Below are 16,643 nucleotides of genomic sequence, written 5' to 3' on the forward strand. Positions count from 1 at the left end.
GTACCTACTTCCGAGCACCCTTTCGTGGTAGCCATTTCAGCCCTGGGAAGAAGCCTCTAGCCACACAATCAATTTCTGTCATCATCTTATACACCTCTAGAAGGCAGGAGATTGGAGCTGAAAGGAATATTGGATCAGCCATGATGGAATGGTGAAGCAGACTTGATGGGCCAAATGCTCCTATAACTCATGGTCTTATGGTCTTGTTGTGTAATGATCAATGGCATTACTATTGCTAGCATCAATGTACTGATGGTCACCAGCGATTAAACTGTACTAACCACTTAATTATTTGTCTGCAAGAGAAGCCAGAAGCTGAGTATTGTGTGCTGAGGGATATGCCTCCCAAATCCCCCAAACGTTTCCACAAAGGCATAATTCAAGAATGTCATGGACTACTATTCACTTGTCTGGATGACTATATCTCCATTATCACTTAAAGAAGCTTGACACCATTAGGACAAAGCAGCCAGCTTGATGTCTTGGCTGCTAATTCAAAGCAACCAGTTTAATTAGCACCCAATCTGGGACACTATAACATCTAAATATACCATTTACAAAATGCATAGTAGCAACTTGTTGAGAATCCCTTGACTGCCCCTTCCACCAATTGAAAGGTTAAAAGCAGTAGTCCTGATGGGTCTCGGCCCGAAACGCCAACTATTTACTCTTTTCCATAGATGCTGCCTGGCCTGCTGAGTTCCTGCAGCAGTTTGAAAATGCCTCCACCTGCAATTTTCTCTTATGTTACACACTACACTTCACATATTCCTGTCACTTCCACATTGCTAGGTCTGAATCCTAGAATTGTTGACTCTAAGGGAATTACTTACCCACGGGAGCATAATTAGGCCATTCAGTGTATCGAATCTCAGTGTCATTTAAATCATGGCTGATTGTTTTTACTTCTCATATCCATTTTCCTGCCTTCTCCTCATGAGCTTGGACACCCTGTCTAATCAAGAACTTAACAACCTCCATTTTAAGTATATCAAATGACTTGGCCTCCTCAGTCATCTGTGGCAACGAATTCCACAGATTCACCACCCTCTGGCTAAAAAAATCCTCCTCATCTCTGCTCTTTTGTCCTAAGGCTGTGTGCCCTGATCCTATACTCACCCATCACTGGAAATATCCTCTCCTCATCCATTCTACCAGGGCCTTTCTTTGGTAGATTTCAATGAGATCCAACCCCCACCCAATCCTTCTAAACTCCAGTGAGTATAAGACAGAACCGTCAAATGCTCCTTATACTTTAAACCTTTCATCCCCGGGCCCAAAACTGCTCTCAATATGTGGTTTGACTAATACCTTATAAAGCCTCAGCAATACCTCTTGCTTTTATGCTCTAGTCAGCAAATTGCTTTAAAGCATGGAAAATTTGTATTGAATGCTTTGAAATAGTTGGCAACTTTAAATTTGAAACTTCTATGCAATAATTGTATCCAATTTATTTTTCATTCATAGGTAGCCTGTTGATTTGTGATCCAACTTTTTCTGGCTTGATTTTTATCTATTTATCGGATTTTAATAACTATGTGATGTTTTTATCCAGGTGCACAGCACGATCAGTATTTTGGATGGGGACCAATTTTAGTATCTCTTCAAGTGCCAGAATTAACCGCAGAAGAATTCCTGAAAGAGTGTTTGGACTTGGGAAGCTACTTGACTCTTTATGTGTACATTCTTCAGCATCTGAATATGGAGCAGACTCTGTCCAATGAAATGAAAGTGCTAGTTCTACTTAACAAATGGATAGACCAAGTCTTTCCAAGGTAATATTTACTCACAATATCTTGGGCAAGGTACATATATTAAGTGGAACTAGTAGAATGTTGCTACATCTTTTGAACAGTGTTGGAACACCAGACTGATACCATGGAGAGAGTAAATGGTGGTTTCAAAGTCTCACCTGATTGGGGAGGAAAACATTGGCATTGGTATATTGTATAACTATCAGTGAAGTCACTCGTTCAGTCTGAAAGTGTCATGGGATCTTTTATGAATTCTATTTGTGTTGTTATTGCCCAAAAAAATAAAATTTTGGGGGTTTTACAGGGGTTGACCAGAGGATGTGATAAGTTGTTAACGAGGGATTAACAGTTAATATATGATTAGCCAGATTGCAAACTAACACTTCAAATGCCTCAACATCACCATGCACCCTCCTCTTCCACACCCCCCTCTCCAAACATCTGTGCCTTCCACAGTTAATCTTGGTTACCTTGGATCATCTGGCGTATTAATGCTAGATACTCATCTGTATCTCCTTCAGTCATTCACAACCTTAGCCAGCTCCTATCTGTTCAGCCCACACTGAACTGTGTGTGAATCTATAGATTTCTCCACATGGAGTATGTTTTGGTTATGGATGATTAATCTGAAGATTATACCTGTCAGTCATCTACTTGCATGGTGAAGTGTCTCTCATTTTGAAGCTTCAGCCTCATTTAAGTTCAGTGAATTTACAAGGCCAAACAGGTGTTCTGAGCCAGAGCTGTTACCAGCATGGTAGATTGCTAGCAGATGGGGCAAGATCCGAAATGTCGACTGTTTATTTCCTTCCATAGATGCTGTCTGGCTTGCTGAGTTCCTCCACCATTTTCTGTATGTTGCTTAAGATTTCTGGCTTAATGGGTAGACAACTTTCACTGCCCAACCAGACACTAGAACACTATTTACATCATTAGATTCTAATTTCTAAATTAACAAGTCTGTTCTACCCCCACCCCCACCCATATCAGACAATCACTTTGGACACTTGACAGTAGACTTTTGAGAATAGCACCAGACACATTAGTGCTGACAAGATGGTGATGCCATTACCACTAAACAAGAGCAGTCAAAGTCAACTGCAATGCAGGATTCCTTCCTCGAATGGAAATAACTCACCTGTTCTCATTCACAGTTGCTGAAAGTATGGTATATTTGAGAGAGATTCTCATATCTCCTGGAATTTGGCAACTGTATTTTGTCAGCAAAATGTCATGACCTCATGCCCATTTTAATGCTCCCAGTGCTCATGCCTCTTGCCTAGCCTAACTGCCAAATAGGAATGACATTCAAAGGCTTCTGTACAAAATCACAAAACAGGATTAAAAATGAGAAAAATGAATTATTACATGAATATGTAGGTTAGGCTAAGAATGTCCTCTGTTCTGACCTTTGTACTATTGTAATATCTTTATACAAATGCATGGTACTGATTATGGGCCTGAGGCATTCCATTCAAACTGTATCAGACATTCTACAATGTTGTGGTCACTTCCTAGGGATCCTTAATCACAAGAAGTATCATTAATCCCTCTTCATTATGCATGACCAAATCTGTAATGTACTGTTATGAAGCAATCCTTGTCACACTCCATAAAATTTTCTTCTGTGATAGCCTTGCCAGTTCTTTATTTTCAAATTTGTAGTGTGTGAGTTAGAGTTAATAGCTTATGAAGGAAGTAGTTTCTAAGATTCGTGTAATTTCTTTCCTATAATGGGGTGGTTTCACAAAATACCAAAAGCACTGGTCAAACTAGAACACAGGAATTTTTCTGAAATGTAGTCATTTTAAAGAATTGAAACACACACAATTTTACATTTTAAAATGTACCATTTAATTCATTAGGAATTGGCTATTTATTTGCATGTCAAGTTTTAATCTCTGTTGACTATTGAATATTGTTTCCACAGCAATACAAATGATGAGGTTAAACTGTTCCTATGGTGGCATAAATTATTGCATTTGGCATTGATCCAGCTTGAGCAGAATGATTTAACTGGATTGGATTTTTTTATGAGGATATTAAATGCATTGCAAGTGAAACTGAGTCAACTGGCAGAGGAGAGGCTCTCTTCTGGAATTCTGGGAGCAATAGGTCTTGGAAGGAAATCTCCACTCTCAAACAGGTGGGATATTTTGTATGAAGTCTAATAAAAAAAATACTACATAGATTTTCCGTGACTTATAAATTAGCATGATCTTCAGACTTAAAAATTAAATAACGACTGTATGAATTTTTCCAGTGTTCACAAAAGTATTCTTCTATGTTTGTGTAAATACCATGAATATTTATGCAAAATGTTTGATAATTTTTATTAAAGTGAATCTATTCATGCCATTTTACAATCATTGGTAAACTACTATAAAATTATGTAGCTTCTAATTTTCATCACCCTAAGCTGTTTCATCTTTCTGATAACTTTCATCAAGAAACAATAGCTTATCACAAATTTCATGTGTAAAAGTATTTTTGTATCAGGTTTCTAACACCCATAGTACCTTTTGGATGTTATTAATCTATTTGCACCTAGTATACTTAAAGGATCAGTTTCAAAAATTATGTTTTATTTTATCAGGATTTTTTAAAAATAATGCTTTTATGAATTATGTAAAATAGTTGCATAGGTTTTTATGTTGTATTGCAGCCACATGATATTTATTCTCAGACTGTTGGTATTGGTGGTATTTGATACCTATTGCTATTTACCCTTGAGCAGCTTGTTAGGTCATTTCAGTGTCGACCATCATTTTGTAACTCTGGGGTTGTACACATGCCTTAGTAGGTGAGAATAGATTTCCTACTCTAAAGAATATCAGTGGATCATAATGCTGCAGTTTACTTCACTCACGTAGTGTCATGTTCACAGTTACTGATACTTAGATTTTGCTTCCATATGTATTTATTTAATTACTTGGTTAGATTTCACTGGTGCCATGGTAGGATCTGAATTTCTCAGTAAAATTATTCTAAGCCTTAGATGCTATTCTCATAACTAAACCCCTTGCTTCCATACTCTTTGAATCTCAGCGTTCAAATGAGTGTTCTCAGCCTTCACACAACTCCAGCTCCTCTTTCAGATTTCTAGTATTCCCTCCACCCCACACCACAAAGAATTGGAAGATACAATAAGTATTTGGAGTCCCCTTTTCATGTTTAAAGTGAACATACATTTAATAGTTGGAGCAAAAAAAACCCAGGTACTGGCAACTAGAGGCAAAAACAAAAAATGATTGAGGCTCTTATTAGATCAGGTAGCAACCATGAGAAGAGAAAATTAATCTTTCAAGTCAAGGACTGTTCATTAGAACTCTAATGCCTGCTTCTATAGAATCATTTTAAGATTCCAATTAGTTTCCTTTCCTGAACATTTCTTTAGAACAAAAACTTTTTATGCTGCTTTGATGTATCTTCACATTTCTGATTCTGCACTTCTATAGATTTCGAGTAGTAGCTCGAAGTATGTCAGCATTCCTACTAGTTCAACTTCCTGCAGACAACTGCATTCGTCTGAAGCCTGCTACAGAACTACAACTATCTCCCAAAGCACAGCAGGTACTGAAAACTTAAAGAATGTTTTCTTTCAATAAGATCACATGGTAATTATAGATGAGGAAAGTCATTCATGCTGCAGTAATTAATTACAGTATCTTGTTCCCCCGCCACTCAGATTCTAGAACCCGCTTGGTAGACCTTTTGATGAGTTTCATCCCACCTAGTCTATTCAAAAGTCCATGTTGTGAACGATATGTGTTCTGAAAAATGTATTTCACCAAATTAAATATTTTTAAATCGTTCCAATTATTTCCTTTACCCTGATCAAATTTATCTCTCCATTTTCTTTCACATCATGTATCCCTCTGTGTTTCCTCCTTATTTCATGCTTTGCAGACTTAAATGCTTTTAGATTTTGGCTTCCTACCTAGCTTGGATTATGTCAGTCTTCAGAAGGTAGTCTTCCTTGAACTAGTTCTGGTACTCGAATATTTCTATTGGTTTGCAGACTACAACAGTTAATCTATCTATAATATGTTTGTGAACTTGCTAAAACCACATATGTTGTTAATATTTGGTGTTTGAAGCAGCAGTGCATTTCAATTCATAATAAAAGAAATATAAATTATAATGTATATAGAAAAAATTAAGTAATGCAAAAAGAGGGCAACAAAAATAGTGAGGTAGAGTTCATGGGTTCGTTGTCATTCAGAAATCTGATGGCAGATAGGAAGGAGTTGTTCCTGTACTGTTGAGTCCTTGTCTTCAGGCTCCTCTGTCTCTTCCTTGATGGTAGCAGTAAGAAAAGGGCACGTCCTGGATGACAGGGGTTTTTATAACGGATGCCACCTTTTTTGAGGCATTGCCGTTTGAAAGTGTTCTGGAAGGCTCATGTCAATGATGGAACTGGCTGAGTTTTCAAATTTCACCGGTTTTTCCGATCCTGTGCAGTGGCCCCTCCACACCAGATGGTGATGCAACCAGTTGGAATGCTCTTCACAGTACATCTGTAGAAATTTGCAAGAGCGTTTGATAACATACCAAGTCTCCTCAAATCCTAATTAAATACAGTTGTTGTCGTGCCTTTTAATTGCATCATTATGTTAGATCTAGGATAGATCTTCAGAGAGTTTGATACCCAGGAACTTGAAACTGCTCACCCTTTTCACTGCTGATCGATGAGGACTGGTGTGTTTTCCCACAACCTACCCTTCCTGAAGTCCATAATCAGTTCTGTGCTCTTACTGACAATGAGTGCAAGGTTGTTGTTGCGACACAACTCAACCTCCCTGGTAGAGGCATAAGTAATTTTTGTTTTAAGAAGTTAATGGTTAAGCAGATTTTAAAATAATCCTTTAACTATGGTCTAGGCATATTTATTTGATACATTAAAAAACTGCTTACATCATCTACTTAACCAAATTAATGTAGAGATCTCAAAAGAAAGCTGGAGAAAGTTAAAACGGTTCATGTTTTAATTTCTGCAGTTTGTAATTTCATAGTCCTTTGGCTTTGATAATTGTTTAGACCAGGTGAAGTTTGACCTACCAGGATTCCTTCATTCTTCAATAATTCAGCCAACTCATGGATAATATGAAAGCAAAATATCAAAGCTAATGTGGATAGAAATACTCATCTGTTGAGGCACCATGCAGAATATTTATGGGCTAACATTGTTCCCAGGTGCAAGACTTTATCACAAAATCATAAGGTATAGAAATGGGATCTTGGGTTCATCATCTCCATGTTGACTACCAAGTACTCATTTTTGCTATATGACAGGTTAGTGTTTGGTGTTAAATTTCACCTACCTTTAAACATCCCATACATTTAACTTAGTAGCCTTTCTCCCTGCAATTAATGTTGGAGAGGGCTAATAAGAATATGTAAAAAGCAGAAAATGAGACATAAGGATTCAAACTGGAGGCTTGAATATATCAGCCAGGGTATCAAAGGGTATGGGGAGAAGGCAGGGGAGTGGGAATGACTGGAATAATTGGATCAGCCCATGATTGAATGGCCTACTTCTGCTCCTGTACCTTATGGTCTTATTCATGGATCTCTGTATTGATTTGATTAAGTAGATGATGTAAGCAGTTTTTTTTTAAAGTGTCAAATAAATATTTCTATACCATAGTTTATAAGATCATTTTTAAATTTGCTTAACCATTAATGACTTAAAACAAAAGTCACCTTTGCCTCCACTAGGGACGTGACCAGAGAATAAAACTGATCTGACCCATTCATATCTTCAGTGAGAATAGACTCTCCATACACTGATTGTCATAGTGCTCTTGCTCCTCCAGTGCGAACACTCACATGTATGTACTTTGTACTTTTAACAAAAGTTCTAGCTACCACTGCTGTGCCAAAAAGCTAACAGGAACCCTTGCCCTCTATCAACATTCCCATGGTAACAAAATTCTCCAAAAGAATGTTGCTTTTAATAACTCTGAATTGAGTCAAACTAATTTATTGTTACCAGCCCCTATTACCTTGTGGTTACAGATATCTGAGTCATAGAACACTACTGCACAGACCCTTCAGCCCATCCAGTCCGTACTGAACTGTTATTCTGCCTTGTCTCATCAACCTGAACCATAGCCCTCCATACCCCTCCCATCCATATACTTATCCAAACTTCTTTTAAATGTTTTTATTGAACCCACCTTCATCACTTCCACTAGCAGCTCACTCCACACCCGCACCACCCTCTTAGTGAAGAAGTTAGTTTGAACAAGCTGGTGGGCCCAGCAAACACACATTTCATTACAGTCTGTATTTCAGCAACTATACAAAATGCTGAAGGAACTGAGTAGGTCAAATAGCATCTGTGGAGGGAAATGGCAGTGTAAAAAAGGTGGGATGAAGTGGTGGAACAAAAGCTGGTGGGTGATGTATATATCCAGGCAAAAAGGGGGTGATAACCAGGTAAGGGAGGGGAAGAATAGGAATGATGTAAGAAGCTGGAGGTAGTAAGTGGAAGTGCCTAAGGGCTGAACAGTGCGGAATCTGGCAGATGAGGATAGTGGATGTTGGAATTAAGGGAAGGAGGTGTGGAGAGGAACCAGAGAGGAAAAAGATAAGGTGATGGGGTCAGTGGGAGAAGGGAATATAAAAGGGAGCATCAAATGGTATGGTTATTAGAAGTTAAAGAAATTGATGTTCTTGCTGTCAGGTTGGAGATTATCAAGGTAAAAATGGGATGCTGTTCCTCTAATCTGCATTTAGCTTCAACTTGGTAGAAAAGACTGATAGGTATGTCAGTGTGGTAATGAGAAGTGGAATTAAAATGGCTGGCCTCCAAGAGATCCTCCTGTTACCAGGACTTTTGATCAATTTTGGAGTCTATCTGGCCACTGCCTAATAAATCGAATCATGCTGGATGTGGCTTTTGTATCTTCTGTCAGTACCATTGTTACCAGGTGAACTCCACTGACTCTACAGTTTGTCTCTCACATAAGTCAGTACAGTTCAGTAACCATTCCTTGATTAGGCAACATTAAATGGTTCTGACTCATCACCACAGCAAACAGTTGCCCATAACCTCAATATGGAGTGGCTGCTTGTGATGTAGGTGGGCCAAGGCAGAGGCTACATCCTGGGTCAGTACAGGGAGTGCGGGCAATGGCAACAACTGATTAATGTGTTGACAGACTGCCTGGATCTTATGACCTCATAACCAAACAAACAATAACATCAGTTGACAGGTGTTGGGAAAAATGACAGCACAATCAGTTGGAATTTATACTACAATCTATGAAAGCTCTCTGTGCAACTGGGGCAGATATATCCCCATTCAGCCCTTTAAAAACTGAACTAGTGTTGCCTTCATCAACCTGAACCATAGCTCTCTGTACGTGACCTTGTTAACTCATTGAAGGACAACAATGATGATATCTCCTGCCTAGTGTATATTTTGGTGCATCTGGCAATTATTTGTAAGGAGTTAAGATAATCAGAAAGCATATCTCTGATTAAGTACATCAGAGAATCGTGGTCATTTTGTAATCCTGCTCAAGCTCTTAGGTCTTCTGGAAGTCTCTTAAATTTAAAACCACCTTCAAAAGATAATTGGCAGGTCAGCTTTTTTGACCTACACTCCTGTAGAACTGTGGAATTCAATACTTAAAACTTAAGGGATGCAGAATTTGGTTGACACTTTTGAACATCAGCTCAAAACCTAATTACTTAACCTTGCTTTTAACCAACAGCTATTTATTTTTTTATTTTTATGCTTGTACTTTATCCCATTGTAAAGCACTTTGAATTGCATCTGTATGAAAAGTGCTCTATAAATAAGTTATATTTTAAATATAAATGACTAGTTTTCAAATAAACTTTTATTTGTTGGGTTCGATATCCACTCCTTATATACACATTGATGTCAACCCACCAGTGATGGATAATAAAACTAGTTTTGATTCCTTCTATAAAGATTAATTGCGAATGCCTCATTTGAGACAAACCAACAAAATCTATACTGTAGATAGCGTAGAAGTGAATAAAACGTGCTGATATTTTCATTCATTGATAAATTTTGTATGACTTGCATACGTTTAAGTTTTTGTAATATAAAGTTTTAGGTTCAGAATCCATTTCGAAACTTTAATCTTTTATGCAAATGCAAAATTTAACTTTAAATTTGAACAAATCTCCCAGAAACCCCTTGGTGCATTAAAATGTCACACTAAGTATGTTGTAAAAACAATAGAAATCAGAAAATAATGATTAACAGGTGTTAAGTATTTATTGAAATACTTAAAATAGTGCCTTCATGGGTAGCTCATATAGTACTACCAAATAGTTGCCAATTTTCATACAATTGAATGATATTAAAATATAAGTGCACAAACTATTAATTTAAGTCAACCTATGTATTTTGAGGACTTACTATATTCAAAATTCCTTGAGCAAAAAATCTTATTTTTAGTCCCATGATATGTGCATCTCTAAAATGTGCCTTTGAATAAATGGAGACGATTCACAATAGCATCTGAGAAGACAGATCAAAACTTAGTTTAATATCTCATCCAAAAAATTGTACCTTCAATAGTATAGCACTCTTCCATTGTCAGCCTATTGTTTCTGCAGAAAATAAACTCAGCTTTTTGCCTCAGGCATGAATGCAACTGTTAAACCACAGCCAACAATGAATTTTTTTTGATTGTTTTACCCAGTAAAACCCATCTAAGGAACACAGGCTGTTGTCTCCCACACCATCACGAACCTGAATGACTTTGGGGATTTCCTATCCACTGCCACCAACCTCATATTTCCTGCAACCCGCACCTCCCGTTTCTACCTCCTATCAAAGATCCGCAAACCCACTTGTCCAGGTAGACCCATTGTATCGGTTTGTTCCTGCACCACTGAACTCGTATTGGCATATCTTGATGCTGTTTTATCCCTCCTAGTTCAGTCCCTTCACATGCTCAGAATCTTTTCAATGATTTCAGGTTCCCTGGCCCTAATTATCTTGTGTCCCTATACACTTTCATCCCCCACCAGGAAGACGTCAAAGCTCTCGATTTTTTTTCTGGACGCTAGACCTAACCAGTTCCCCTCCACCACTACCACCATTCCTCAGCCTAGCGGAACTTGTCCTCACTCTAAATAATTTCTCCTTTGACTCCTCCTACTTCCTTCAGACAAAAGGGGTAGCCATGAGCACTCACACAGGTCCCAGCTATGCCTGCCTGTTTGTTGGCTACATTGAATAGTCTATGTTCCAAGCCTAAACTGGTGACCACTTTTCCTACACTACATCAATGACTGCATTGGTGCTGTTTCCTGCACCCATGCTGAACTCATCGACTTCATCCATTTTGCCTCCAACTTCCACTCTGCCCTCAAACTTGCCTCGTCCATTTCCAAAACCTCCCCCTCCTTTCTCGATCTCGCTGTCTCTATCTCCAGAGACGGCTTATCCACCCATGTCTATTATAAACCCATGGACTCTCACAGCTGCCTGGACTATACCTCAACCCATCCCGTTACTTGTAAAAACGTCATCCCCTTCTCTCAATTCCTCCGTCTGTGCCGCATCTGCTCTCAGGGTGAGGCATTTCATTCTGGAATGAAGGAGATGTCCTCCTTTTTCAAAGAAAGGGGCTTCCCTTCCTCCACCATCAAAGCTGCCCTCAACCACATCTCTTCCATTTCATGCACATCTGCTCTTACCCCATCCTCCCGCCACGCTACCAGGGATAAGGTTCCTCTTGTCCTCAGCTGCTCCCCAGCAGCTTCTGCATCCAGTACATAATTCTTTGAAACTTCCACCACTTCCAGCTGGATCCCAGCACCAAGCATCTTTCCCTACCCCCCCCCCCCCCACTTTCTGCCTTCTGCAGGGATCATTCCCTTGTCCATTTGTCCCTTCCCATTGATCTCCCTCTTGGCACTTATCCTTGCAAGCAAAATAAGTGCTACACCTGCCCCTACACCACCTCCCTCGCTACCATTCAGGGCCCTAAACAGTTCTTCCAGATGAGGCGACACTTCACCTGTGAGTCTGTTAGGGTCATAATCTGTGTTCACTACTCCCAGTGTGGCCTCCTGTATATCGGTGAGACCTGACGTAGATTGGGACACTGCTTCACTGAGCACCTACGCTCTGTAAGATCTCCCAATGACCATCCATTTTAATTCCACTTCCTATTCCCATTCCAATATGTCCATCCATGGCCTCCTCCACTGTCATGATGAGGCCACACTTAGGTTGGAGGAGGAACAACTTGTATTCCATTTGGGTAGCCTCCAACCTCATAGCATGAACATGGATTTCTCAAACTTCTGGTACTGCTCCTCCCCCGCCCCCCCCCCCCTCCACAGCAACAACCTGGCACTCAACATCTGTAAGATGGAAGAGCTGATTGTGGATTTCAGGAAAGGTAAGACAAAGGAACACAGAGGGATCAAAAGTGGAGAGAGTGAGTAGCTTCAAGTTCCTAAGTGTCAAGATCTCTGAGGACATAACCTGGTCCTAACATGTCAATGCAGCTATAAAGGCAGCAAGACAGCAACTATACTTCATGAGGAGTTCAGAGATTTGGTATGTCAACAAATACACTCAAAAACTTCTATAGATGTACCGTGGAGAGCCTTCTGACAGGCTGCATTACTGTCTTGTATGGAGGGGCTACTGCACAGGACCAAAAGAAGCTGCAGAGGGTTGTAAATTTAGTCAGTTCCATCTTGGGTACTTGCCTACATAGTACCCAGGACATCTTCAAGGAGCGGTGTCTCAGAACGACAGCGTCCATTATTAAGGATCCCCAGCACCCAGGGCCTGCCTTTTTCTCATTGTTAGGAGGTAGAGAAGCCTGAAGGCGCACACTCAGTGATTCAGAAACAGCTTCTTCCCCTCTGCCATTTGATTCCTAAATGGATATTGAACCTGTGAACAATACCTCACTTTTTTAATGTTTATTTCTGTTTTTCCACTATTTTTAATCTATTTAATATACATATACTGTGATTTATGTATTTATTTTCTTTCTATATTATGTATTGCATTGAACCACTGCTAAGTTAACAAATTTCACGACATATGCTGGAGATAATAAATCTGATTCACCATTTCCCATCTCCTTTTCCCTCTCTCACCTTGTCTCTTTCATCAAATTCCCAGCTCTTTACTTCATCCTCTCCACCTTCAGGTTTCACCTATCGCCTTGTGTTTCTCTCTGCCCTCCCCCACCTTTAAAAATCTACTCCTCAGCTTTTTTTCCTCCGGTCCTGCCTAAGGGTTTCGGCCTGAAATGTTGACTGTACTCTTTTCCATAGATGCTGCCTGGCCTGCTGAGTTCCTCCAGCATTTTGTGTGTGTTGCTCAAATTACCAGCATCTACAGATTTTCTCGTTTGTGAATAGAAAAAAATGTCTCAGACTGTAGTGCATATACCATTGAAGTCTACATTTATGCTTCATATATTCCAATAACTAACTTAGCACTTTTGACACTTGCATTCTGTAAATTAACCAAGATCACTGTGTATACCTTGGTTCATATTGTTAAGTGTTATTCTTATACTGAAAATTGCAAAACAGTCATATTTCCATTGGTATTTCAGGCCCTGAGTGTACTTGAATCAATGTCAATCAGCAAGCAGTATGCAGACTATCAAGAGGAGTTTTCACAGGCAAAATCATTCATCAAGGATCCAAACAATTGTCTCTGGGATGGCAACAAGTTACTCGCTATTCTTATCAACCTCCTTTACCCTGATGTGCATTATTTAAATATTATCCGTTAGATATTTTGCCAAAGCAGGATCTCAGCACTGAATTTCAAAAATACTACAAAACATTTAACAAGAGCATCTTTGGAAAAATAATTTGAACTAAATTGGTTAATGATTATGGAAAAATTATTGTTTGCCTACACACAATCTATATTTTTGTACCATAATCTGTAATATGTCATAAATTGAGCTAAAAATCTGCAAGTGAATACATTGTTGGTAAAAATATATTCCACATCTTTGGCTTTCATTAACTGTGAAAATAGTGATAAATAGTGGTAATCATTATGAAGCTACTAAAAATATTTGGGATATTGATACAATGGAGACATTATCTAATATAACTTTAAAAATTTTAAAAATCTTCTCCATTTCAATTCATCCAAACTAGTATTTTCCTTTTTTTTTAAAAAAAAAAGATATTTACATTGAATGGTAAGGATTTTGGCAGCATGATAATAAGTTGCCTTGTTCCATATTCCTTTACATGGTTTCCTTCACTCAATAACTTGCAATTATAAGATATTTAGGTGTTTTAGATGTGTTGTTTTGTAAAGAGTGAAACGTGCAAACGTAAGCAAGAGTGTATTGGAGTTGTGTCTTGGGTGACATAATCAAGAGCCCTGCAATTCTCTGGGGAAAAATAACTGGATCTGTATTCTAAATTTCTTTCAATTAACGTTAGACCATTTGACATTGACTTTGGAAATTGTTTTCCCTTTGTAAGTGATCCATTCAGAAATATAAACAATTTTATTAACTCCTGGTCACAATTTGTTAAAGGCAAATTGAAAGGAATCTATTATTCTTCAAGAAACAATTCACTCACTTAAATTATATCCTTATAATTTGTCAAGCACTTTAAAATGTTATGTATAATATGCTTTTCATAAGAACTTCATTTGTTACATTCATCAACTGATGCTTACAAGGTTATTTGACTAAACAAGTTCTCAGTTGTGACACCTTTGATGCCACCTTATCTCCAAATTCATCAAAGTAAATTTATACACCAGTAGAGTCCCACTGTTGCATAAAAAATTAGGAATGTACTTACTATGCTTATTTTACAAAGGAGCAGTTTCTTTTTTTTATTACTGAGAGTCTCACATAGAATAAATTGATTCAGTGTTACAGGAACTTGTCTCAAAAGTAACACTCTTCCAAATTAATTAGTGTATGACCGAAGTTTTTGCAGCACATATAAAGCTTTGCACTTCATAAATGTGAATAAAATTAAAGTTTGTGTGTTAAGTGATACTACAGAATGTTTGTTTTGTTTTCCTGCACTCAGATGTTCAACTTAATAGTCACATTTGAGACTGGTATTAATATAATACATGTTTAGATTGTAAAGATTTAAGTAATACTTGAAACATGCAATCCAGTGCAACAAATGGGCTTTGATTGTAAAAATATATAAATAAAAGTTTGGTTATGAATTCTATGTGCATAATATATTAATTGAATCAATATTTTGTACAATTTTATTGTTAAGTAGTGCTCCAACAGATTTTGCTGTACATAAACTGAATTGTGGATTTTTACTGTGCTCCTGAAATGTTAATAGTACTTTTGGAATTAAGATACAGGTAAAATAAAGACATTCCCTGTCTAATGTATTGCATTTCAATTCGCTTTATGTTCAATGCATTTCAAAAGTACACTTGTGAATAAGTTTAAACAAATTTGGAGCACAAATTTTCAGAATGTTTTGATAACTTCTTAGTTTCTGCAGTTATTATTAGAAAAGTAGTTCTCACTTTCAAACTTCAGGCCTACACCTAAATACCCAATCTGTTACCTTATGTAAAGTAAAGAAGTGGAAATGCACTGTAGGTCAGGCAGCTACTCTGTGGATGAAGTATTAACATTTCATACCAATCACCTGAAACCAAACATTTTCTAATTAGAGAATTCCCCTCACAATGCCCACTTTGACCTTTGCACTTGGCCTCGTGCAATGCCAAGATGAGGCCAAAGTTAAAAGTGGAGTAACAGCACTACTGCCTGGATAGTCTACACCCAAAGGCATGAACAGTGAATTCTCCTTTTTCCTCCTCTATGTCCCTTGCTCTCTTCCTGTCCCACCTAGTTCTTCCTGAACACACCAAGATGCTGAGCACTGTTTCTTTCCTCTCTATGCCTGCCCTACACACACCTCCCACTGGATCCCTTCTCTCCCCCCCCCCCCATTTCCAGTTGCCTACCCCACCTCAACTTTATTATTTGGCTCCATGCTCCATCTTTCTTTCCGATCAGATTCATGAAGTGCAGCCCTTTATTGACACCCCCTGTCACCTCCCAGCCTCTGCCACTCACCCATATATACTTGTATCCAGCTATTGCTTGCCAGCTCTGGCCCTACCCAAGCCCAACTACTGGCTATCTCTTTCAGTCAAGAAGCACCTCACCCTGAAACATCGGCAGTCCATTTCCTTCCACAGATGTTGCCTGAAACCCTGAGTTCTTCCATTTTTTTTTGCTCTACATTCCAGCATCTGCAGACTCTTGTCTCCATCACGGAACGGTGTCTGATCTGTGCTGTTGGGTCTTTTGGCTATTTTGTTTTTATTTCATTGTTCAGTATCTGCATTTTTAAAATTTTTAGTCACTGCAGATTAATCCTACTTTTATTTCCGCAACTTGAATAATTCATGGTCTTGAGAGTATGAACTTTATGAATTGCCTACATTTGTCAGTGTTCATACTCTTGATTTGCTCATGAACTCATCTCAGTCATCAGATTTCTGAACAGTCCATGAACACAACCTTTTTTCGCACTGGTTTTGTAGTTTAGGTTTTTGTCTTAGCACTACACTGCTGCTGCAAAACACATTTCATGTCATATGTCAGTGATGATAACTCGATTTTGATATTCTCAATGACTGCCCTCGAGTAGGTAGTTTCAAAGGATCACCAATTTGAGTGAAGGAACTATGCTAAATAGCTTATTCTTTATTGAGATTCTAACCTCAAATTCTAGACACATCAGCCAAGGAAAACATTCACTTCAAGCACAGCCACACAGGTTATCCAGTCTCTCCTGATAATTGAAACATTCCAACTTACTTGGTGAATCATCAATACAATCACAACCATTCTATCATGTAACAAGTAGAACTACAGT

At 38.4% G+C, this 16,643-nt stretch overlaps 1 protein-coding gene across 1 annotated transcript in view; it reads left to right on the top strand.

Moving 5' to 3' along the window:
* Positions 1 to 15,101, top strand: part of epg5 (ectopic P-granules autophagy protein 5 homolog (C. elegans)) — a 126,414-nt gene extending 111,313 nt beyond the window's left edge. Inside the window, exons 41-44 of the mRNA XM_072252453.1 lie at positions 1,556 to 1,775; positions 3,685 to 3,900; positions 5,213 to 5,327; positions 13,343 to 15,101. Of these exons, the coding sequence (XP_072108554.1) occupies positions 1,556 to 1,775; positions 3,685 to 3,900; positions 5,213 to 5,327; positions 13,343 to 13,525 (734 nt within the window). The 3' untranslated portion in view covers positions 13,526 to 15,101. The remainder of the gene's footprint in view (positions 1 to 1,555; positions 1,776 to 3,684; positions 3,901 to 5,212; positions 5,328 to 13,342) is intronic.
* Positions 15,102 to 16,643: the final 1,542 nt, after the last annotated feature.

Source organism: Mobula birostris, chromosome 3 (genome assembly GCF_030028105.1).
Source record: "Mobula birostris isolate sMobBir1 chromosome 3, sMobBir1.hap1, whole genome shotgun sequence".
NCBI classification, from domain to species: Eukaryota; Metazoa; Chordata; class Chondrichthyes; order Myliobatiformes; family Myliobatidae; genus Mobula; species Mobula birostris.